Source organism: Schistocerca cancellata, chromosome 1 (genome assembly GCF_023864275.1).
Source record: "Schistocerca cancellata isolate TAMUIC-IGC-003103 chromosome 1, iqSchCanc2.1, whole genome shotgun sequence".
Taxonomy (NCBI): domain Eukaryota; kingdom Metazoa; phylum Arthropoda; class Insecta; order Orthoptera; family Acrididae; genus Schistocerca; species Schistocerca cancellata.
The window spans coordinates 885,968,685-885,993,008 of NC_064626.1; the positions used below are offsets into that span (position 1 = coordinate 885,968,685).

The 24,324-nt window shown below is 40.3% G+C and overlaps 1 protein-coding gene across 1 annotated transcript in view; it reads right to left on the reverse strand.

Moving 5' to 3' along the window:
- The window catches only part of LOC126190653 (RING finger protein 10), a 110,195-nt gene that overhangs the window by 7,183 nt on the left and 78,688 nt on the right, over positions 1–24,324 (reverse strand). Inside the window, exons 7-9 of the mRNA XM_049931079.1 lie at positions 20,972–21,140; positions 16,452–16,703; positions 2,726–2,900 (exon numbers count right to left, since the gene is read on the reverse strand). Of these exons, the coding sequence (XP_049787036.1) occupies positions 2,726–2,900; positions 16,452–16,703; positions 20,972–21,140 (596 nt within the window). The remainder of the gene's footprint in view (positions 1–2,725; positions 2,901–16,451; positions 16,704–20,971; positions 21,141–24,324) is intronic.

Here is a 24,324-nt window from a genome sequence, read left to right on the forward strand (position 1 = left end):
ACAAACATACACACAAAATTAAACGGTTGCTTCATCAGGAAAGAGGAAAGGAGAGGGAAAGACGAAAGGATGTGGGTTTTAAGGGAGAGGGTAAGGAGTCATTCCAATCCCGGGAGTGGAAAGACTTACCTTAGGGGGGAAAAGGACAGGTATACACTCGCACACTCACCCATATCCAACCGCACATATACAGACACAAGCAGACATTTGTAAAGGCAAAGAGTTTCGGCAGAGATGTCAGTCGAGGTAGAAGTACAGAGGCAAAGATGTTGTTGAAAGACAGGTGAGGTATGAGCGGCGGCAACTTGAAATTAGCAGAGGTTGAGGCTTGGCGGATAACGAGAAGAGAGGATATACTGAAGGGCAAGTTCCCATCTCCGGAGTTCTGACAGGTTGGTGTTAGTGGGAAGTATCCAGATAACCCGGGCGGTGTAACACTGCCAAGATGTGCTGGCCGTGCACCAAGGCATGTTTAGCCACAGGGTGATCCTCGTTACCAACAAACACTGTCTGCCTGTGTCCATTCATGCGAATGGACAGTTTGTTGCTGGTCATTCCCACATAGACAGCTTCACAGTGTAGGCAGGTCAGTTGGTAAATCGTGTGGGTGCTTTCACATGTGGCTCTGCCTTTGATCGTGTACACCTTCCTGGTTACAGGACTGCAGTAGGTGGTGGTGGGAGGGTGCATGGGACAGGTTTTACACCGGGGGCGGTTACAAGGATAGGAGCCAGAGGGTAGGGAAGGTGGTTTGGGGATTTCATAGGGATGAACTAAGAGGTTACGAAGGTTAGGTGGATGGCGGAAAGACACTCTTGGTGGAGGGGGGAGGATTTCATGAAGGATGGATCTCATTTCAGGGCAGGATTTGAGGAAGTCGTATCCCTGCTGGAGAGCCACATTCAGAGTCTGATCCAGTCCCGGAAAGTATCCTGTCACAAGTGGGGCACTTTTGTGGTTCTTCTGTGGGAGGTTCTGGGCTTGAGGGGATAAGGAAGTGGCTCTGGTTATTTGCTTTTGTACCATGTTGGGAGGGTAGTTGTGGGATGCGAAAGCTGTTTTCAGATTGTTGGTGTAATGGTTCAGCGATTTCGGACTGGAGCAGATTTATTGACAGTATTTGACTGCATGGACTTGGAAACTTAAATTAATTAAACTGCCAGGTGACGATGGACCTTAGCATATTACATAAATTTCAACTTGATGCCACTTTTTCCTGGGAAAAGTTACCTTAACAGACATACAACAAATGGAATAAAAAAATAGTTAAAGTTAATAAATAAAATTTGTTATAAAATACCAACAAACAATTTTTGGATTTTTTTCCTTTACTTGTACTGTGAAATGTTGCTTCTTGTTCTAGCTCAACAGAAAGTTCCAATAGGTTCTGATGAGTCAGTCTACGAATATAAAAATATGTGACGTAAATGGTCCTATCTTTTGATTGCACTGATTTAGGACCTTAAATGTTTCATGCCACCAAGAGACTGTAAACCTTCATATGAAACAAATTTCAAATTTATACCTATTTCCTTTTCTGAGAAAAAGGGGCATTAACATTCAGGCAGATAGACAGATAGATAGAGAAGCAATCCTGTAATAGGATGAAATTTTCACTCTGCAGCGGAGTGTGCACTGTTACGAACCTTCCTGGAAGACAAACTGTGTGGACCGAGACTTTAACTCGGGACCTTTGCCTTTCACGAGCAAGTGCTCTACCATCTGAGCTTACCAAGCATGACTCACAACCCGTCCTCACTGCCTTAATTCCGCCAGTACCTTGTCTCCTACCTTCCAAACTTTACAGAATCTCTCCTGTGAAGGTAAGAGACGAGGTATTGGCAGAATTAAGGCTGTGAGGAAGGGTCGTGAGTCGTGCTTGGGTAGCTCAGATGGTAGAGCACTTGCCCGCAAAAGGCAAAGGTCCTGAGTTCGGGTCTCAGGTCCACACACAGTTTTAATCTGCCAGGAAGTTTTGATCCTATAATAGTCCGGTTTTTCACTAATTGAGGTATGGAACCCTAAAAAATAAATAAAAAAAAATTATGATTAAAATTGTTGGCAACTATGGTTCATAGAAAGTGCTGCAACTGGAATCATCTACCTCCCCCCCCTCCCCCTCCCTCTCTCTCTCTCTCTCTCTCTGCTGAAGACATCCCATTGCAAGAAAAATACAAATGAGTACTTTAAGCTTCTTGTCTGTGTTATACGAAATGCACGGTTACTGGGTACAGGAATATTTTAAATTGCAGCAGCTTGTCTGACAATATTATTTAATATCTAATTGTGAACAGGAGTTTCATTTAGTAGCGTTTTCTCTGTCTGCCTCCCCTCCTCTTTCCACTGAAGTTGTCATTGCGCATGATGTACACCAACCACATTGTTTTTGTACTTTTCTGTTGCTTACTGCCTAGAGGAGACATTTAAGACTATTAAATCCACATCACCATTTGCAAGTTATTCCGTCAACTCCTCTGATGCAGTTGAAATGGTGTAATAAGGCACACATACATACTGTACTAATGTTGTACTATACAAACATACACGCACGCACGCACGCACGCACGCACGCACACACACACGCACACACACACTGCATCTCAAATGCTGAAGGAAAATACTAGGTACTAAAGCACTGTTGACAGTTTCATATTTTTGGATTTTACTGTGGCTAGTAACAGTTCCAACTAAGCTATACGTGTGAAGGTACACAAATTTCACATACCTAATACCATCAACATCGGTGCCACATTGAGGAAATTGATGCTGGGACTCTATACGAATATTTGGAGTAGGATACCTGCCCCAGCGTTTGTTCTCTTCCTCTGTAATACGTTTTTCACGTTTACGCTCATCTTGTGCTTTACGCCGACGCCTTTTACGCCTTACCTCCAACTGATCTGTAACGTACAATTTCCAGTTCAAGATATCTGAATAGCAAAAGGCAATACTAAAATAATCAAACAAGGAAAATGTTTACACAAGGCCTAAAAAAATCTAACAGATATGCTTTTCCATTGCGACCAGGAGAGCACTGAAAATGATATTTATATTGTGTAAATGAACTCAGTTAATCAACAAACATGAAATTAAATCAATACATGTAATGAGAAGCTTTCTACAATATTGTCACCACAGTGAAGTCCACTTCAGAAGACAGGGCTGTCAATGGAGTTCAACCCGTAATATTTCAGCACTTTTATTACTGACACCAACATATAGCCAGCAAGATGGGATCTCCTGGACAGTGTGTTCAGTTATTTAGAGAAACACTGAACATCCCACAACATGACTACCTATACATCAATCGAACATTCCAACCTGCGGCAGAACATACACATATAAGACTGTTGTAAATGGCAAGCTTTCGGAGCCAGTGGCAACTTCTTCAGGAAGAAGGGTTGAAGGGGGTAGGAAGAAAGGTGAAGGGTGAAGGAAAAGGACTGGAGAGTTCTACGAAAAGGGAAAGTCACCCAGAACTGCTGGTCAGGGGAGACTTACCATACAAGATGAGAAGGAAAGAATATCTATCCAATTAAATATTTTGGCAATAATTAATGGTTTTTGTTGGTAAATGATTGAATATTCCAGATATACAAACAAGATATTTAAAGAACCTTCAAGTAATGATAAGAAATAACAAATAACTGCTACTGGTTCGGTTTGAACCAGCAACCAGCACCATGTCAGCCGGCTGTGCCGACTACTACACAGAACTGCGTGCACCAGAACTCATGGCATTTCTCCCTCTCCTGGAAAAATAGTAATCTTCTCTTTCAGAAGTCCTCACTCGGACTGAATAAAGCATCCTGGATCCTTGTGTTCTGGTTGTGTTGTTAAATCCTCATTACTACAATGAGCTTAGCATAGAGTGCAACAGTCTCCAAGCAGGGCCCTGATAGCTGCGAGTAGGGGCCACAGAGCAGTGCACACATACCACATTGTCAATGGGTAGCACGCAGCAATGGCACATCTTGAGCAGCCACCAGCAGCAAGCACTTGAGTAATTTCACACACACACACGATGATACATCTCATATCACCGTAATGGAGCAGTCTGTTGCCACCGCTGCTGTCACAGTGTGAGACTTAAGTTGAGCAGCAGTTCAATTTTTTTAAAAAAAATTTCAGTTTATTTGTCAACCACAGCTGTGCAACAAATAATTAAAAAGTTGCCAAGTGACTACAAGTCCTGTGATCTGAAAGAGGCACGAGGTAGCCAAGAAATTTCATCAAGTACAATGAGGACCCAATTTAGAGAAAATTTAAATAATTCTGTGAGCCATCTTAGGAATAAAATGGGTAATTTAAAGGATAAAATGAAAACTGATTTAGATAGTTCCATGGGTACATTTAAGAAAAACTTAGGGAATAGACAGTAAATTGGAGGTTTTAAATCTAAAATTTGGGGAAGTAGAGCAGAGGTTGCTTATTAGAGTTTATGCAGTTGCAACTGAATTGATTCAGGTGGACAGATTTGTGACACCAGGGATACTGACACAATGCAGGCTGTGGCTGAAATGAATAAAAAGAGTCAGGTATGCAATGAGAAACAAAATCTTTATTGATGAATGAATTACAGGAAGGAGATGAAGGATGTGGCCGCTGTAAAAAAAAAAAAAAACAATGAATTCAATAAAGTAATCAACAGAGTAAGTAACTTAGGACTAATCAATTTTTCTGGAAAGGGAAGTGGTCCATGATGCAGGAGCCCAATAGCAAGACTCTCAGGTGAAAGCAAGTAATATGAAACAGATTTTCTTGCTGCAGGCAGATTGTTTTGTGCAGGGTATGAATGATGAGGTTAAAATAATATCTGTAAAGAGATCACACTGCAACAGCCAATAAAACAATGATGTTTCATTGCAGTCCGTGCACCAGGAAGCTAGGATGGCTGTGGCAGCCCTTAGAGTGTCAAATGAATAGTAGAAAATTGTGAGCAGGGTATCACATGAAAAACATATGTGGCTGTCTTCAGTCTCTGTGAATTTGTCCAAGTATCCAGACCTTGTCTGTATACCATAAACAACATTTGCAGTGACTCTTCTAGGATCTGGGGGAATTTCCAGTTCTGGAAGGATGTACATTGTCTTTAAATTTATAGCCATCTTTTTCTCACACAATTATTAAAATCACAGCATGCTTTTACTATAGCAATTGCATATTCTTCTCTAACATCCACTGGGTAATTGAAAACTCCTAATTTACTTGCCAGAATATCAAACATACATTCCATTAACTGCCTAGCCCGAGAAAGTTGGTGCAGACTATTTTGTTGTTTGTTACACTCCTTCCTCCATATGGACACATTAAATTTTCCATTACAACAAGTGCCTCATCTCGATGGTGCACGATATCAGTATTCCACTGTTTGATACGATGCTTCTCTCTTGTTCCCATAAATCTTTATTGATGAGTTTGTTTTATGCAAAACTGACTGCTTAAAAATAGAGGAGTCCCTACATTTTCCATATGCTCCAATATCTATGTATGCAAACAATCCGTGCTGCATAAAGCAGGTACAACGATGGAAAAATAATTTTTATTATTACAGTAAAGTGAACCTGAATAACGTGGCTTTGCATTTCTTATGAGACAAAGGTAAACAATTTTAAGATTTTCACATTCGTCTCACTTGGCTGATCAGTCCCGGCTGTCCGCCAGCTTGCAGCTAAAGTTGGCTGCTTGACATTTCAACTGCCTAAGCCAAGTAACCAAGGCCTGACTGCCTAGTGCATTATAGCCCTAATGGACCACTGTATGAGGGGAAGATTTACCAAGAGAAAGTTATGCCAGGCGGGACTGAGAAAGTTAGTGCACTTTGTGAAGCCACCGGGGGGGAGGGGGGGGGGGGGGGGTATTGGCAGTAGTCAGGGAAACAATCAGAGGACAAGATAGTTATTTGGGAAGTCAGCAAACTAACAACAGAAATAGGACCCAGAATGAGAACTGGAGAGGGAATGAAGAAGATTTAATGAAGCCAACAGAAACTGAAGGGGTTAAATTATGGCTAACCAATTTTAGGAATTAGACAAGACCAATGCAAAAGATCAGGGCAAGGATATTTGAACTTCGCAGGGGTGAACAGCAAAGCCAGAATTTGAAGAGCTAAGATATGTTCCAGTGGAGATCCCATTTGTGACAATGAATAATATGTGAAACAGGACCAGCTAGTAACAGATAGCAAGTAATCTGTATCTGAAAATTGAAGGTTATAACAAGTGTTTAAACGTGATTAGTATAAGATGTCAGTGTAAGTTATCTGATTCATAATACACTTGTTTCTTTTTTTCTCTTTATTTTGAGTCATCAGTCTTCTGACTGGTTTGATGTGACCTGCCACGAATTCCTCTCCTGTGCCAACCTCTTTATCTCAGAGTAACACATGCAACCTACATTCTCAATGTATGCTGGTGGATGTATTCCGATCTCTGTCTTCCTCTACAGTTTTTCCCCACTACAGCTCCCTCTAGTATCATGGATCTCAGTTCCTCCCATGTTACACTACAATACAATGTTATGCCGTGCTGTGCTCCAGGCATACGTTCTCAGAAATTTCTTTCACAAATTAAGGCCTATGTTTGATACTAGTAGACTTCTCTTGGCCAGGAATGCCCTTTTTGCCAGTGCCAGTCTGCTTTTGATGTCATCCTTGCTCCATCTGTCATTGGATATTTTGCTGCCTAGATAACTTCATCTACTTCGTGACCATCAATCCTGATAAGTTTCTCGCTGTTCTCATTTCTGCTGCTTCTCATTACTTTCGCCTTTCTTCAATTTACTTTCCATCCATATTCTGTACTCATTACACTCTTCATTCCCTTCAGCAGATCATGTAATTCTTCTTAACTTTCACTCAGGATAGCAATGTCATCAGCGAATCTTATCATTGCTATCCCTCAACCTTTAATTTTAATTCCATTCCTAAACCTTTCTTTTATTTCCATTGTAGCTTCTTCGATATACAGATCGAAAAGTAGGGGTGAAAGACTACATCTGGTGAAAGACTACATCTTTGTCTTTCATGATTTTTAATCCGAGCACTTCGTTCCTGTTCATCCACTCTTATTATTCCCTCTTGTACATACTGCATATTACCCATCTCTCCCTATAGCTTACCCTTGATTTTGTCAGCATCTTGAACCATTTTACATCGTTGAATGCTTTTTTCAGGTCGACAAATCCTATGAATTTGTCTTGATTTTTCTTTAACCTTGCCTCCATTATCAGCCGCAACTTCAGAATTGCTTCTTTGGGTTTACTTTTCCTAAAGCTAAACTGATAGTCATCTAACACACCCTCAATTTTCTTTTCCATTCTGTACATTATCCTTGTCAGTAACTTGGACGCATGAGTTGTTAAGCTGATTGTGTGATAATTCTCACATTTGTCAGCTCCTACAGTCTTCAGAATTGCGTGGATGATATTTTTCCGAAAGTCAGATGGTATGTTGCCAGACTCATACATTCTACATAATGTGAATAGTTGTTTTGTTGCCATTTTCTCCACTGATTTTAGAAATTCTAATGGAATGTTATCTATCCCTTCTGACTTATTTGATATTAAGTCCTCCAAAACTCTCTTAAAATTCTGATTCTCATACTGGATCCCCCATCTCTTCTGAATTGACCCTTGTTTCTTCTTCTATCACATTAGACTAATCTTCCCCCTCATAGATGCCTTCAATGTACTCTTTCCACCTATCCGCTTTTTCCTCTGCATTTAACAGTGGAGTTCCTGTCGCACTCTTAATGTTACCACCCTTGCACCGAAGGTTGTTTTGACTTTCCTATACGCTGAGTCAGTCCTTCTGACAACCATTTCTTTTTCGATTTCTTCACTTTTTCATGCAGCCATTCCGCCTTAGCTTCTTTGCACATCCTACTATTTTATTCCTCAGTGACTTATTTCTGTATTCATGAATTTCCTTTCACATTTTTGTACTCCCTTCTTTTGTTGATCAGCTGAAGTAGTAGTTCTGTTACCCATTGTTTCTTCGCAGTTATCTTCTTTTTACCTATGTGCTTCTTTCCAACTTCTGTGATTGCCCGTTTTAGATATGTCCATTCCTCTTTAACTGTGCTGCCTACTGAGCTATTCCTTATTGCTGTATCTATAGCCTTTGAGAACTTTAAACGTATCTCGCCATTCCTTTGTACTTCTATATCTCAATTCTTTGCATATCGATCTTCCTGACTAATCTCTTAAACTTCAGCCTACTCTTCATCACAACTACTTTGTGATCTGAGTCTATCTCTGCTCCTGGGTATGCTTTACAATCCAGTATCTGATTTTGGAATCTCTTGTCTGACCATGATGTAATCTAACTGAAATCTTCCCATATCACCCAGCCTTTTCCAACTATACCTTCTGCTCTTCTGATTCTTGAACAGAGTATTCACTATTACTAACTAAATTTATTGCAGAACTCAATTAGTCTTTCCCCCCTCTCATTCCCTGCCCTAAGCCCATATTCTCCTGTAACCTTTTCTTCCATTCCTTCCCCTATAACGCATTCCAGTCCCGCATCACTATTAGAGTTTTATCTCCCTTTTCATATTGACAAGCTCTTTCAATATCCTTGTACTCTACCCCCCCCTCCCCCCCCCCTTCAGCTTGTGACATCGGCATGCATACCTGGACTATCGTTGTCCGTGTTGGTATGCTGTTTATTCTGGTAAGAACAATCCTATCACTGAACTGTTCACAGTAAGACACACACTATCCTACCCTCCTACTCATAACAAATCTTACACCCATTATACCACTTTCTGCTGCTGGTGATATTATACTATACTCATCTGGCCTGGAATCCTTGTCGTCTTTCCATTTCGTTTCACTGATTCCCACTACATCTAGATTGAGTCTTTGCGTTTCCCTTTTACATTTTCTAGCTTTTCTACCACATTCAAGCTTCTGACATTCCACACCTCGACTCTTAGAATGTTATCCTTTTGTTGGTTATTGAATCTTTTTCTCATGGTCACTTCCCCTCCAGCATTCCCCTCCCGGAGATCCGAATGGAGGACTATCCTGGAATCTTTTGCCAATGGAGAGATCACGATGACAATTTTCAGTTACAGGCCACATGTCCTGTGGATACACGTCATGCGTTTCTAATTTAGTGGTTTCCACTGCTTTCTGCATCCTCATGCCATTGATCACTGCTGATTCTTCCGCCTTTAGGGCAGTTTCCTACCCCAAGGACAAGAGAGAAACCTGAACCTCTGTCCACCCCTCTGCAAGACTGTTGGCAGTACGAGGGTGGCTTCTTATGCCGGAAGTCTTTGGCCACCAATGCTGATTATTAATCAAAATTTAAGCAGAGGTGAGCTTCGAGTTTGGGACTGAGGACGTCTTTATTACTAATCAAAGACGCTACCCTTAGAACAGGGATGCAGGATTGTTTCTATGGAGGTTTTATTCATTGGACATTGATTATTTTTCAGTTCAGTGTTGTTCCATGTTTTTCAATTTGTTGTGTTAAAGTTATAGTTTATCAAGCAGGTGTTTCAATCTGACCAGTCATTGGTATTTATATGCAAATAAATGATAGGCGACACACATTAATTGCTTTTTGTTTGTTACTAGTATCAATGTTAACTGGCTTGCAGCAGAGTCTGAAAACCAGTGCTAATGATTTGAGCTGCATTCTTTTAACTAGCTCAAGCAAAGCCTAGCGACAGAAAATGATCTTTTTATTTTACGGGCATATTCAGTGTTAACTTTCATAGATTTCTGTGCTGTTTTTTGCCAATCTTGGTGCTATTTCATTACTGGATTTGTTTTCGGCCAGTTTCACAATTTTCTAGCAGACTCTACATTACTTCTTTGACAGACAATGTCTAACTTTTTTTTACTACATTGATTTTCTTTTGCCAAGTTAGGTGCGATATTTTTGCCAATTTAGGTATTTTTAATGGCGAATTTGGTATTTGTTACTAATATCTCCTTTTGATATCACATCTTTGTTCATTATGCAGGAAATGAACTATCATTGCGAGGTTGTAGACAAAACTCAACCTTCAAGGGGGGAACACTGCAAAGTGCACTTTCAATATTCGACAATAATCAGTTACAAAAATTGGTAAACTGTCGTCCTCTTAGATTTATAACATTTTTTATAGAGACAAAGTGGACATATAATACACAAAATAAGAGACATTAGGTTAGAGTCATTATTAATTTTTGTTGTTTATGCTTTTGTTTATAGAAGCGTACTTACTTTTTGGTGTACACACTCAAATGTTTAAATATGCTCGAGTATAGTGGCCAGTGTGGGAAACATGCTATCGCATAAGGTAACAGGGCTACAGCCTGACAAGTTTTATATATTGTGATTAGAAATGAAATTTTTTTTGTGAGATGTAAAATGTCATGGTTGAGTCAGTTTTTGGTGCTTCTTTTGACTGCATCTACTGCACGCAGAGAGTAGCAAGGGGCGGATATGTGAGGGTACAGCCACAAACGGCTGAATGCCAGACTTGAATACCGTATTTACTCGAATCTAAGCCGCACTCGAATCGAAGCCGCACCTGAAAAATGAGACTCGAAATAAAGGAAAAAAAATTTCCCATATCTAAGCCGCACCTGTAATTTTAGACTCGAAATTCAAGGGTAGAGAAAAGTTTTAGGCCGCACCTCCAAACTGAAACAAAGTTGGTCCATTGTAATATGAGACACAATTTAGGTCGAATGAATGACAATACAGCTACAGTAGTTTGGTTCGAGTCTTAAGCATAGCAGTTAAGTTTTACCAGCTAGCCATTGCTATGCGTCAGGCGCTCCGTCCGTATTTATTCGGGTACCCTTCCTTTTTCACATGCTTCGTCTGGTTTGAATCGATTGCTTAGTTTGCTTCGATCTGATAAGTGCCGTTTTCTTTGTTATAGGTGTTTACGTCACTCTTAAGCTGAAAATGCATTGCTGTACTGTGTCATGCATTGTTTGTCGCATTCTGATAGTGCGTGTTTACGGCCTGTCGCGGCTCGCGGCATGGCTTGCGTTTGTGCGCGCTACCGCCGCACACACACACACACACACACACACACACACACACACACACACACACACACACACACACAAAAAAAAAAAAAAAAAAAAGGGAATCTTCTCATTAGCAAAACAATGGCAAGAGACTGCTATTTGTTGTTACTTACACTGCTGCTTTCTTTGATAATGATCAACAAGAACCAAATAATAGACTGCGTATGACTGAACATGTTCTGAACGAGAGTTAGGTGAAAATTTTTCTCCGTTTGAAAATCTTTGCGGCTGCTTCTTTAGTACATCAAATTCTGCACAGAAATTAGTCATCTTAGGTTTAAAAATCTTGTCAGTTGCTGTGCTTCATTTCTGACTTTATCACTATTAGGCATACCAATATAAACATGACACGATACGTATATTCTTCCGCGTTTGCTGTTGTCTCACTCTAGTTTCGTAGTTATTAGGCAGACAGGATTTAAATGAGATAGCAGCAAACATGAAAAATACGTGGCAAAATATTTATATTCGTATTATTCCTATGGTGAAGAGAATAGTGCATGTGATTCACATTTCATCAGGTTCCTATTAGCAACCATCTCTTCTCACAGGTAGGAAAAAATTGAGAACGTAGAGTTTGCCATATTGACAAACATCCCATACAGTCTTGCCAGTCGGGTTTTCGTAGTACATTGAAATTCTGCTACATTCGAAGATGAACAATACGGAATTTGTATTTACTTCGTTGGATAATGTATGAAAATGCAGTGGTCGAAACTCGGGGCGGAGGAAAAAAGCTCGTCTTGCACCCGTTTTTTTTTTACTGGCGCAGAGGTTTTGGCGCCAGTATTTATCTTTGTGCCTACAAAGCTTGCCTGTGTAGAGCTGCATATATTCGACGGCAGAAGTTAGTTGTGGCGGCACCTACCAACATTTTTCAGAACTTCCGCTTGCTTTGCACTCTATTCTAAGCCGCAGCCGGTTTTTTGGATTACAAGAACCGAAAAAAAAAAAAAAGTGCGGCTTAGATTCGAGTAAATACGGTAAGCAAAACAGCTGAAGGGAGCATACTGGTCATGCTAGGATGGACACATGAGACAGCTGCATGAAAGTCACTATATTCGCCGGTAGATGGCAGCATGTTTGAGTCATTCAGCCCAGCACACAGACTTAAACCTCCTAACTGGAAGATGCTGCAGTATAATAAATACTATGGCTGCAGAGTGCAGCAGGTAAACAGTATGTCTTTTACATGATCTGGAGAAACAGCACTTGGCTGTTGGAGAAAAATACAGAGGGGCTGGTTACCACAGCAGAAACAAGAAGATACCGTACCCACAAAGTCCTCCATAATTCTGTAAAACCTGATCCACAGGACAGCTACAAAATAATCACATACGCCTTGAAAAAGAGAAAAATGATTGTGGGCACGAAAACACATGCTAATTCAAACCATTTCTTATTAGCTACTCGTTATTGGAGGTTTTGCAACTAAATGAACTTCAAAAATTAATGTGTTAATGCCCTCGGTGATTTTCATAAACTGTGTGTCCACAGAACGCAGTTTGGGGAGTTCTATCAAAATATAACATTGAAAGCTTTGTAATAGGTATTTCAAGCTAAAAAACAAGAATTTCTCACAATACAAAAAAGTTGTGGCAACACAGTAAATTACACTAAGGTACCTATCCATAAATGTATATATTTCTATATGTATACAAATTTAAAACAACCAACACTGTCAAAACGTAATTACTGAGAAGACTAACAGACTCCACAAAAAACAAAAGACAGCATCAGAAAGATGACAAAATTTTGATCCAATCTGATGTGTTGTACCTATGTTTAATGGAAGACTAACAGTCATTTCAACATATGGACAACACGTATTTGCGAATTTTGCGCAACAGCAGGGAAATGCTTAAACAAGTCGTGACCATCTTGTCTAGGGTCAGTCGTCCCAGATAGCTAGTAGGGGGCAGACATATATGAGAGCGATGCGAGAATTTTGAGTTTAAAATTCTGAAAGTTTTCTAAATACAAATTCATATACTTTAAACATCTGCATCCATTGACTACGAGAACTTAGGATAACTTCACAGAAGTTATCAGGCATGAATTTTTTTATTAATTTACACTTACTGCACACTAAGAACTATTTTCAGTAATTTACCAGAAACGCTCATTAGTTGGTGGTGTTTACTGCTCTGGTCTAAATTTAACGAGCTTTAGTTCTGTTGTGATCTATATTAAATCAAAACCTGGGTGTGTGGTTAACATTATTTTATCACCACAAGCATTTTATTAAATTACTGGACAATAGTGTGAATAATTATCAGGGTAATGTGACAAATGCATTGGCTATCTCCTAGACAGTAAACATAGCCAAGTAACTTAAAAACAAGCACATAATATTAGTATAGGAACAGTTTAACCAGTATTTATTCATTCATTTTATTATTACAAATTATTATTTCACACTGGATGGTCACCAACTTCCTTCAGCCTTCTTAAAATTTACATTCAGAACACTAGCCAACATTTCAGCACAGATAACGAGCTACAGGCCAGTGTAGAGAATTGGCAGGCAACTGTCTTCTACAATGAGGATATTGGAAAGTTCGGACAATGCTTTGACAAATGCCTTTAAGTCGGAGCGGTGACTGTGCAGATAAGTAACTGGAAGTTGTAACTAACTGTTGCAAATAAAACATTTTTGTTTTTCACAGTGGTTTCCATTTTTCAGCTGATCAGAACTTTTTTTTCCAAATACCTCTTTTATCTTTAGTTCATAACACATATGCATTATAAAGTTCCAAATCGTGAAATGCCATCAATAATAAACTTCTGCATTAACAACAAAAAGGTAACCAGATGAACGATTAGCATTATAATGTCTGTGTGCAAGACAAAACCACCTTAATGAAAGACAGTAAACAACAATTAAATTTGAACATATATAAATGCGTGCACTGGTTGTGACAATGACAGACCATATATTAATGGATTAATTATGAAAGCCTTTACAAATTACAAAGTATCACCATAAACTGTAGTTCATGAAATCAGCCAATGTTGAATTTCAAAAACCAATTCTGACATTTGACAACAATCCAGACAAACTTTATGTGAAAACCTGCCCCACACTGTGTGCACAACCCACACATTAATTCCAATTAATCTGACAAGTAATTATTAGTGCCTTTTGGAAAGTGAAGGAAATTATCTGCTTTTTCTTAATGGTATCTACGAGAAAGCACATATACAGTGTGTAAACTTTTAGATGGCAGACCTCTCCCTAGTCCGGAATCGGTAGAAGTCGGTGAACGTCGGGCGGCTTCGGTAGGCACACAGTTTCGACTGCTGGCAACATTACATAGCTGACTGTGTTGTACAAGGTAGCCATTGTCTCTGCTTCGTTATTGTTTTGCGCTGTACTGTTCTGCGTGTTTTTATTGTGCACTTGTGCTAAACATTATCAAAATGAGTGAAAAGGCACTTGCTGGCCCATCTCGGGAGTCGCCAACAACCCCTACCGGTAGGCGTACGGTTAGAAGAAGCCTTTCGTCTGCTTTCGTGTAAGCATGATGCGCAATTTGTAGTGCCAGCACTGCAACTGGCAGGCGTGCCTTGTCTCCTCCCCCCCAAAAGGGTCTACTCCCCACCCCTCACCAGCCAATGCTTGCTTCCTCCTCTCCCCGCACTCCCCTCACAACTCTGCCGTCTTACAGTTAAACACACTGTACTTCCTTTCATTCTGATCATTTTAAATACTCTACCCACAAAAGGTCTTGTATTGGTATATATGAGCCACGAAAGGTCAACAGAAACTGGTGGCTGAGGATACAGATTTGTCACTTCCAGAGTCTTAATTGACATATTTAATTTTCATACTACACTTCTGATCACTACTGAAAATCTACTTAATGATACAAGGGCAGGATATTATAACCATCCAAATCCAAATTTATGTTAAAAACCAACTGGACAGATTGGTCTGCCTGTTTTTTCCCAGTACTTTTACCTTAAGAAAGAGTAAGATTGTAGCATGTATATCCTAGTGACTACAACACGTCATTGTTCCCTTATTTCCTTCTTAAAGCAGTGATGTACTTGTACTCAATGAAGCTGACAAACTCTGTAGTATGGCTGTCATAAATACACTATACCGTTACTTTAAGCTGCTCGTATAAAAAAGTCAAAAACGCACTTATGTCTCGGTGTCATACTGGTAATTAGGTAGTTTAAGACTGAAATCAAAGTCCGACTCAAGATGTAACCATTCAGATATTTAATGAAATGACAACTTCACTTTACTGGTATCATACATATATGGGTTTGTGTGTGTCTCTATATGTGTGTGAAAATTTGTACCAAGTCCGGAAATCAAACCCGCATCTTCTTCTTACTAGACACGTGTGTTAGCCACTAAGCCACCTTGGCATAGCATGCCATAAAACTGTACGGATTACCCTGGGAAGCCTCCCTCCTCGATCCAAATTCTCACTGGCACCCCAGTCTACTTTATATTCCCCCTAACACACGAACAGAATTGCCACGGCTCTCCATGTTCTGGAATAGCACCTAAGCATCATTTCATTTGTAAAAGTACCTGCACCTGAGTTTCAGGCTAGAACTCCCATTTACACTGGATTCCGAGGTGCTATTCCAGAACACAGAGAGCTTCGGAAATTCTGTTTGTGGGAATTTAAAGTAGACTGGGGTGGCAGCGAGAATTCAGGTCAAAGAGGGAGGTGTGCCAGGGCAATCCATGCAGTTGTGCAAACTACTGTGCTGAGGTGGCTTAGTGGCTAACTAACGCACCTGCCTAATAAGCAGGCAACCTGGGCTCGATTACTGGCCTTGGTACAGATTTTCACTCACGACTTTAGTCTATAAATTCTGTTATTTGTCTAATGTAATTTATGAGAGACAAAACAAACTCAAATCTTGGTTACGTTCACAGTATGTCACTACTTTACACAAAGAGAAAATTTTGTCAGAGAGAGAGAGAGAGAGAGAGAGAGAGAGAGAGAGAGAGAGAGAGAGAGAGAGAGAGAGAGGTTAGTGTTGTTTAACGTCCCGTCGACAACGAGGTCATTAGAGACAGAGCGCTAGCTCGGGTTAGGGAAGGATGGGGAAGGAAATCGGCCGTGCCCTTTGAAAGGAACCATCCCGGCATTTGCCTGAAACGATTTAGGGAAATCACGGAAAACCTAAATCAGGATGGCTGGAGACGGGATTGAACCGTCGTCCTCCCGAATGCGAGTCCAGTGTGCTAACCACTGCGCCACCTCGCTCGGTATAGAGAGAGAGAGAGAGAGAGAGAGAGAGAGAGAGAGAGAGAGAGAGAGAGATTGATTTTGAATTTTAAGATCAAAAAGTCAGAAGAATGGAAAAAAAAGATTACTTCATATAAATATCATTATCAGTATTATTGTGCTAAGCACCAATACATCACTTACCATGGAAGAATTCCAAGGTGCGCCTTGGTATGGTAGGAGCCAAGATGTGGAGTTCTACAACATCAAACTGTGATGTGATTGGAAGATGCTGCAGGTAGCGAAGTCGGTGACGTAATTCTTCAGTTACCGATCCAGGTTCTTTTTCAATTATGCGACCGCGCACTGTTGGAGGGCAGTTCTCTAGCGAACCAAATATATGTTCCAGCATTCGCACATTCAATGCATGCATGTAGATGTGCTGTCCATCTGCAGCTGTAACATGAAATATTAAAATGCTGTTACTATAATTATGCTCACAGGAACTGAAGATAATTTATCAATACATCACAATGAAGTTATAATAACAGTAAAAAAAACTTTGTTTTATCTTTCATCTCAACCCAAACAATTACTGACTGTCAACAAAGGAAACAAACATCTGCTAAAACAAGACTTTTTGCTATGCACAAGAACCTGCACAATTGTGGATAACTGACGACAGCAACAGAAGCCACAGTCCTAGACAGCGATCTGTTTTCTTGTCAAACCTCGCGGACCAAACATACCCTCTGCAGTTAACAACCGTAGTTGTAAATCGCAGCTCGTTCCAACAAAGGTTGACAACCTTCGAAAGTCAAAAATGGAAAGGTCTTTTAGGCAAAAAATTCCACCATTCTGCTCAAAAAGGCAGGAAAAGGCTACATCGGATTCGGTGGGTAGTCAACTAGAAGACAGCAACGAATCGGAGCGTTTGCAACCATCAAAATGCACACTAAAACACAAAAATAAGATTAAACATGAGCAGATAAATTAGATAGCAATACACAGCAAACTCACTACTTCAGACCGGAAAACTCAAGGAGCTCATAGATGAGCTAAATAAACAAAAAAATTTAATAACAGGGATCCAAGAAATGAGAAACACCACAGAGGACCCATTCGAATCACAAGGATACAGGATTTATAATGGGAAACCAGGACCGAGGGCAATGAAGCAAGGTCCCCAGTTTGGAACAGGGTTTTTAGTAAACATAAAAATAATAGATTCAGTAATGGATTTCCAAGCAGTATCACCAAGAATTGCGACTAAGCTTTAAAACAATGAATAAAACCTAAACAATAATAAATGCTCATGCCCCAACAAATGAAAAACAAGGGAAAAGGTAGATAAAATTTTGGGACCTTCTAGAACAAACTGTGAATAGAGTAAATAAAAGGAATGTAAAAATCTTATTGGGAGATTTCAATGCTCAGTTGGGAAAAGAAAGGAAATATAAAGATATAATTGGAAAATGGAGTCCACATAAATTTACCGACAAAAATGGTCAGAGACTTGTAGAACTCTGCAGGAAACACAACCTTATATCTAAATCAACATACTTTAAAAGGAAGCCAAGTAAACTTAAAACATGGAAACATCCAGACTGGAGGAAGGGGAGTGGCAGCTAGACCATGTCTGTATGGACAAAAATTTTCATAAGGAGATCCACAATGTTAAAGTACTGAGAGGAGCAGAGACAGGCTCAGACCATTATATAGTTAAAATTAAAATCAAATTCACTCAGTTAAAGAAGAGGACCGAAAAAACTAATAAAATAAAAAGGGGGTTTGACCCACATCAGCTAATTATAAGTAATAAATACCAAAAATAACACAAACCATCAAATTAACAGATGATCTAGAACAACTAGTGCCTAATCTTAAAAAAGAAGCAGAGAATCTAGCTCCCTTGAACCCACGAAGGAAACATGCATGGTGGACATCAGAATGTGACAAATTCCATGAAGATAGACACCAAGCATGGTTCAAGTTTCAAACACACAAAACTGAAGAAAATACCATCAACCTAAAAAATGAAAGAAAAAAATTCACACAAAATATTAGAAGAATCAAGAGAGGATTCCATAAAGATATTATAAACTCTATAGAAGGTAATTATCATAAAACCAACTCCAGGAACTACTATAAAATCTTTGGGGACCAACTGCAACAATATGAGGCCCCTACACTAATACTGAAAGATGAAGATGGAAAAAAATGACACACAGTAACAAGGAAATTGCAGAAATCATGGCAAAAGCATTTAACAAACTTCTGAATTGCGAGGAACCCAAAGAACCCTTACAAATCAATATAAATACCCCAATAAAAACCAAACCTAACAAACTACTCCCTCCACCTTTCCAAGAAGTAGAAAAAATTCTTAAAGAACAAAAAAAATATAAGGCATGTGGAGAAGATCAGGTTTTTGTTGAAATGTGGAAATATGCAAGTGGCGCAGTCAAGATATCCTTACACATGGCTCTAACAAAAATTTGGGTAACAGAACGATTCCCCAAACATTGTACCACAGCTATCATCCACCCACTACACAAAAAGGGAGATACGAGCAACTACAGAGGAATCTCTCTCCTAGATTGCACATACAAAATTCTATCCAAAATCCTATATGAAAGAATCAAGGAGCAATTAGAACAGGAGTTAGGGGAATATCAGGGAGGTTTCAGACCATGGAAAAGCTGTGCAGAGCAGATAATTAGTTTAAAATTGATTATGGCATAGTAAAGGAACGCGACAAACATCTGGCAATAACATTTGTAGATTTTAAGAAGGCATATGACTGTCTCCACAGACCTTCAGTACTAAAATTTTTAAGAAATCTAGGACTCCATCCAAAACTAATTAAAATAATAAAACTCACTCTAACCAACACCAAATCAAAAGTGAAGTTTAGAGGAGAAATTTTGGAACCATTCCTCATAAAAACAGGCTTAAGACAAGGTGACTACCTATCACCATTACTGTCCAACTGTGCACTGGAATACATAATGAGAGAATGGTACAAGGACAATCCAAGGATGATAAGAATTGAAAGTGCAAAAGATGATATTGGCTTAAACTGCTTGGGATTCGCTGATGATCTTGCTCTCCTAGCTAACACCGTTCAAGAAGCCAGGCAACAAGTGAAATCACTACAAGAAATAGCGGAGAAAGTAGGCCTTAGAATATCATTTGAAAAAATGGAGATAATGCTAACTGATCCACCAAGTGCAAACAAAATTACAATAGGAGAACAGGAAATCAAAATTGTTGATAAATTTAAATATTTAGGTGAAATAATAACATACAATCTAAGTGAGAAGCCATCATGTCAGAATAGAATAAAAAACTGAACTACGCAAATTACATTACCAAAACTACATATAACAAAAAAAGGCCTATCTATAGATGCAAAATTAAAACACTATAAAACAGTTACACAACCAGAAATAATGTATGCATCTAAAACTATCTTCAAAACAACTAATACAGCAGAAATTGACAGAATACTACAAATAGAAAGAAGAATAATTAGGACATGTATAAATAAACAGTATAAAATAAATGGACATTGGAGAATAGCATCAAATGCAACAGTATATAAGAAAATAGAACCAGTCATGAGCACAATCAGGAAGAAACACATCTCATTCTTTGGACATCTGATGAGAACTCCAGAAAACAGAATTAGTAAAAAAATAATACAAAAATTGTGGAATAGCAAGAGCGACATTAAATGGATCACAGAAATTAAGGAAGATATAAAAGAACTCCAAATTACAGTAGATGACCTAAAAAACAAGACAGAGAAAACCAGAATACTGCAAGACCTGCAAATCAGACTACAAATGAAAATCAATAAAAGGAATACAGGAAGAGTGGCCTCAGATGAAGAAAAAAAGAAAATATCTGAAAGAATGAAGAAATATTGGGCAGACAGAAGAGCAAAACACCTTTCATATAATAATATGACTAATAATTATATTACCTAATTATCATATTAAGTTATTGTTGAGCCAAATTGTATCCCTGTGTAACAACTTGTTTACAACTTTTCATCAACATTTTTGACTAGAGTGGTCCAATGAAGGCAATAAAATAAATAATAATAAAAGTTATCATTACAACAATGTACATATTTTATTTTGGCATGCAACACCAGAGGATTATTATTTTACAAACAGTAGATCATACACAAATAACGAATATGCTGACTGAACTTAATGTGGCATGGCTCTTTGTCCAATAAAATTGGTACACATCACCTTGTGTAGCTACTTAGAACAGCAATGCTGTAAGACAAACTAAAATGTAGTGAAGACAGCAATAAAGCAACAGTTTTTTTCCTTGAATGGAAAGGGCACTTAAACACAAGATACAGAACATTTGCAACTGACAATGATAATATGAGAAACAGACACAATGGAATAAAAGACTGTGTTGGCCAGAGGCACCAAAGACAAAAATGCATCAAATGCATCAACACGTTCTATATTTGCATACAGGTATTCAAAGATAATCTGCCCAAGAAACTACACTACACAACACTTAACACCATGATTTTTATAATAATCAGTAGCTTTAACAGTTTAGTTCTGTTTTGAAATGCAAATTACTGATGTTTTTTTGACTACATGCCAATGCATCGTCCTCAATTAAATACATATGAAAATTCTGTGTGTGCACCACTGAGTATAAAGAATAATTCTAAATTGACCAACCTTGATAGAAATAAAAGTATTTTTGTGACGCCTGTGTCGATAGGCTCTCAAGATTTTCAACTGTAATATTTGCGGAATCACTCTCTTCACTGCAGAAACTTTCACAGCGTTTTCGAGCAGCAATTTCTTCCACTGCTTCAACTGCTGTTGCTGCCACTGCCACTGGAAGCTACAGGGGGGAAATTAACATGTAAACATGAGTTCAAAGTAGTTGCCAGTAAAAGTCTCCCAATTCCTTGTTTAATTATTTCATCAACATTTGATAATGTTTCCCCATTCACACTCCACAGTCAGAAAGTAATTCTTAATGCAAATTCATACTATTTCTATGTTAAACCCTGGCAAAGTTACATTTGAAAGATTTTATTGAAATTTATTATATTATTGTCAACAGGTTTAGCAACTATTCAAATGGTAAATAATACAAAGAATTTAGCAGTTGAATTTGCAATGAAATGAGGCCATACAGTGATCAGGCAGAACATTATGCCCCCTACCTAATAGCCGATATGTCCACCTTTAGCACATATAACAATGGCGACACGCCGTGGTACGGACGCAATGAGACAATGGTAGGTCGCTGGATGAATTTGACAAATCTGCGCACACAGGTCAGCTAATACCCATAAATTTCAGGGTAGAGGGTGGTTAGCTCTAACGCCACATTTAATCACATCCCAGATGTGTATGCATGGGTTCAGATATGGCAAGTCAGTGGGGGTTTGGGGGGTAGGCAGGGAGGGGTGGGGTGGAGTGGAGTGGGAGGCGGCCAACACACCAACTGAAACTTGCCACTGTGTTCCTCGAACCACTCTATCATACTCCTGGCCTTCTGACATGGCGCATTATCTTGATGAAAAATGCCACTGCTGTTGGGGAAACATGATCATCATGAAGGGGTGTCCAAGGAGCTGATCTCTCAGAAGACGACAGAGTCGTGCCCTTGACTACATGGAGAAGGTATTGGGATTCATTAGACCATGCAACACACTGCCAATGCGCCAACGTCCAGTGCCGTTTGTCTAGTGCCCATTTCAGTTGTAGTTGGTTGGTTGAGGCTTAAGGGACCAAACAGCAAGGTCATCAGTCCCTTGTTTCAAATAGGCTCCATTCCGCTAATGGGACAGCTCAGTAAAGTCAGAAAAATAAAACGGAAAAAGGTAAAAACGTAAAAGGGCAGTCATGTTGTCATTGGTAAAAAACAAAATGAGGGAAGTCGGCAAGAGAACGAACCCAACAATATGCTGAAGCAGTATAGGCAAGACCACCTGTGACGTAAAAGGTACAACTGCTAGAATGTAGAAAGTACGTATGGGAATAGAAAGACTAAACAAGCTTTTTTTTAAAAAGGGGGGGGGGGGGTAAAAACAGAGTAAAAGGCGGAAGAAAAGAGGATGTCGGTCAGGGAGGGGAATCGGGAATCTCCGAACACGGCTTACAGTGGGAGACACCCAAACACTCACCACCCTGCCCCAACACCAGAGAGAGATTAAAAACCTTAAAACTGAGAATAAAAACTACTTTCCCGGAGGAAACCGAGAACCAGAGAGACCATCCGGGAATCGTCAGCCAACATCAAAGGTAAAGTGCGGGGGAGTCTGTACTTAGCACGCAGAGCCAAAAGAAAGGGGCATTCAACCAAAATGTGGGCTACCGACTGGAAGGCTCCACAACCACATAGTGGGGGTGGCTCATCACGCAAAAGAAAACCATGGGTCAGCCTGGTATGGCCAATGCGGAGACGACACAGTGTGGTCGAGTCCTTTCGGGAGAGGCGAAAGGAAGAAGTCCACGGGCCTGGTGTCACCTTAATTGCACGAAGTTTATTAGACAGGGGAGCAGCCTCCCAAGAATTGACCCATGACTGTGCGAAGCGGGATTTGATGTGAAGCCGTAAATCCGCTGCAGGAGGGGTTACAGAAGACGGAGGGGGGGGGGGGGGGGGGGGGAAGTAACTCCTCCCCCAGCCAAACGATCAGCGAGCTCATTACCCGGGATACCCACATGGCCAGGGACCCAAAGGAAGTCAATGGAACAAGCAGCACGGTGAATATCAGCGAGATGGTCATGGATGGCAGAGACCAAGGGATGGCGCAAAAAACACTGGTCAATAGCAAGAAGGCCACTCATCGAGTCCGTACATAACAAAACGCGGTTGTGTTTGGACTGTTTAATAAAGGTAAGGGCCTGGGAAATTGCCATCAATTCCACAGTAAACACCCCACATGTAGGTGGCAGCAGATGACTTTCCGTTCCAACAGAGGACGTGAAGGCATACCCAACATGATCAGCAGATTTAGAGCCATCAGCGTAAAAAACAACAGCATCCCAAAACTCCCATAAAATTTGGCGGAAAAAGGAACGGAACACCACCGGGGGGATGGAATCTTTCGGACCTCGGCACAGATCCATCCGAATTCGAGGCCGAGGAACTAACCAAGGAGGGGTAGAGGGGATGGAGCGAGGAAGACAGGACAAAGAAGGAAGCTGAAAATCACGGCAAAGAGACGCAAGGCGCAGCCCAACTGGTAAACCCGCCCGAGGGCGGGAGTCGGGTGGGTGACGTCCATGGTCTGGGAACAGGATAGAATAGGAAGGATGAGTGGGAGAGGAACGGATAGTGAGTGCATAAGACACCAGAAGCTGGGACCGCCGAACAGAAAGGGGGGGGGGGGATATCCCAGCTTCAACCAGCAGACTATCAACAGGGCTAGTAGGGAAGGCACCGGTGGCCAAACGGATACCACGATGGTGGACTGGATCCAGCACGTGCAGTGTGGAAGGAGCAGCTGAACCATAAACTTGGCAACCATAGTCCAAGCGAGACAGAACTAGAGCACGATAAAGACGGAGGAGGAGGGAACGGTCCGCACCCCAAGAGGAGTGGGCAAGGAAGCGAAGGACATTGAGTTTACGGAAACATCCTACCTTCAGATGTCTGATATGGGGCAGCCAAGTGAGCTTGTTGTAGAAAAGAAGACCCAAGAAACAAAACTGTGGGACCACAGGCAACCTTTGTGCAGCGAGATAGAGCTCTGGATCAGGGTGGATCGTAGTACGGCGACAGAAGTGGACCACTCGCGATTTTAAAGGAGAGAATTGAAACCCGTGTGAGAGGGTCCATGCAGAGGCACGCCGTATAGCTACCTGGAGCTGCCGTTCTGCAGATGCCATCGAGGAGGAACTAACCCAAATGCAGAAATCATCCACATACAGGGCATGGGCGACCAAGGGACTGACAGAGGCCACAAGTCCATCGATAGCAATGAGGAAAAGGACACTCAAGACAGAACCCTGTGGGATGCCCGTCTCCTGGGTACGTGGAGAACTAAAAGCAGTACCAACTCGGACTC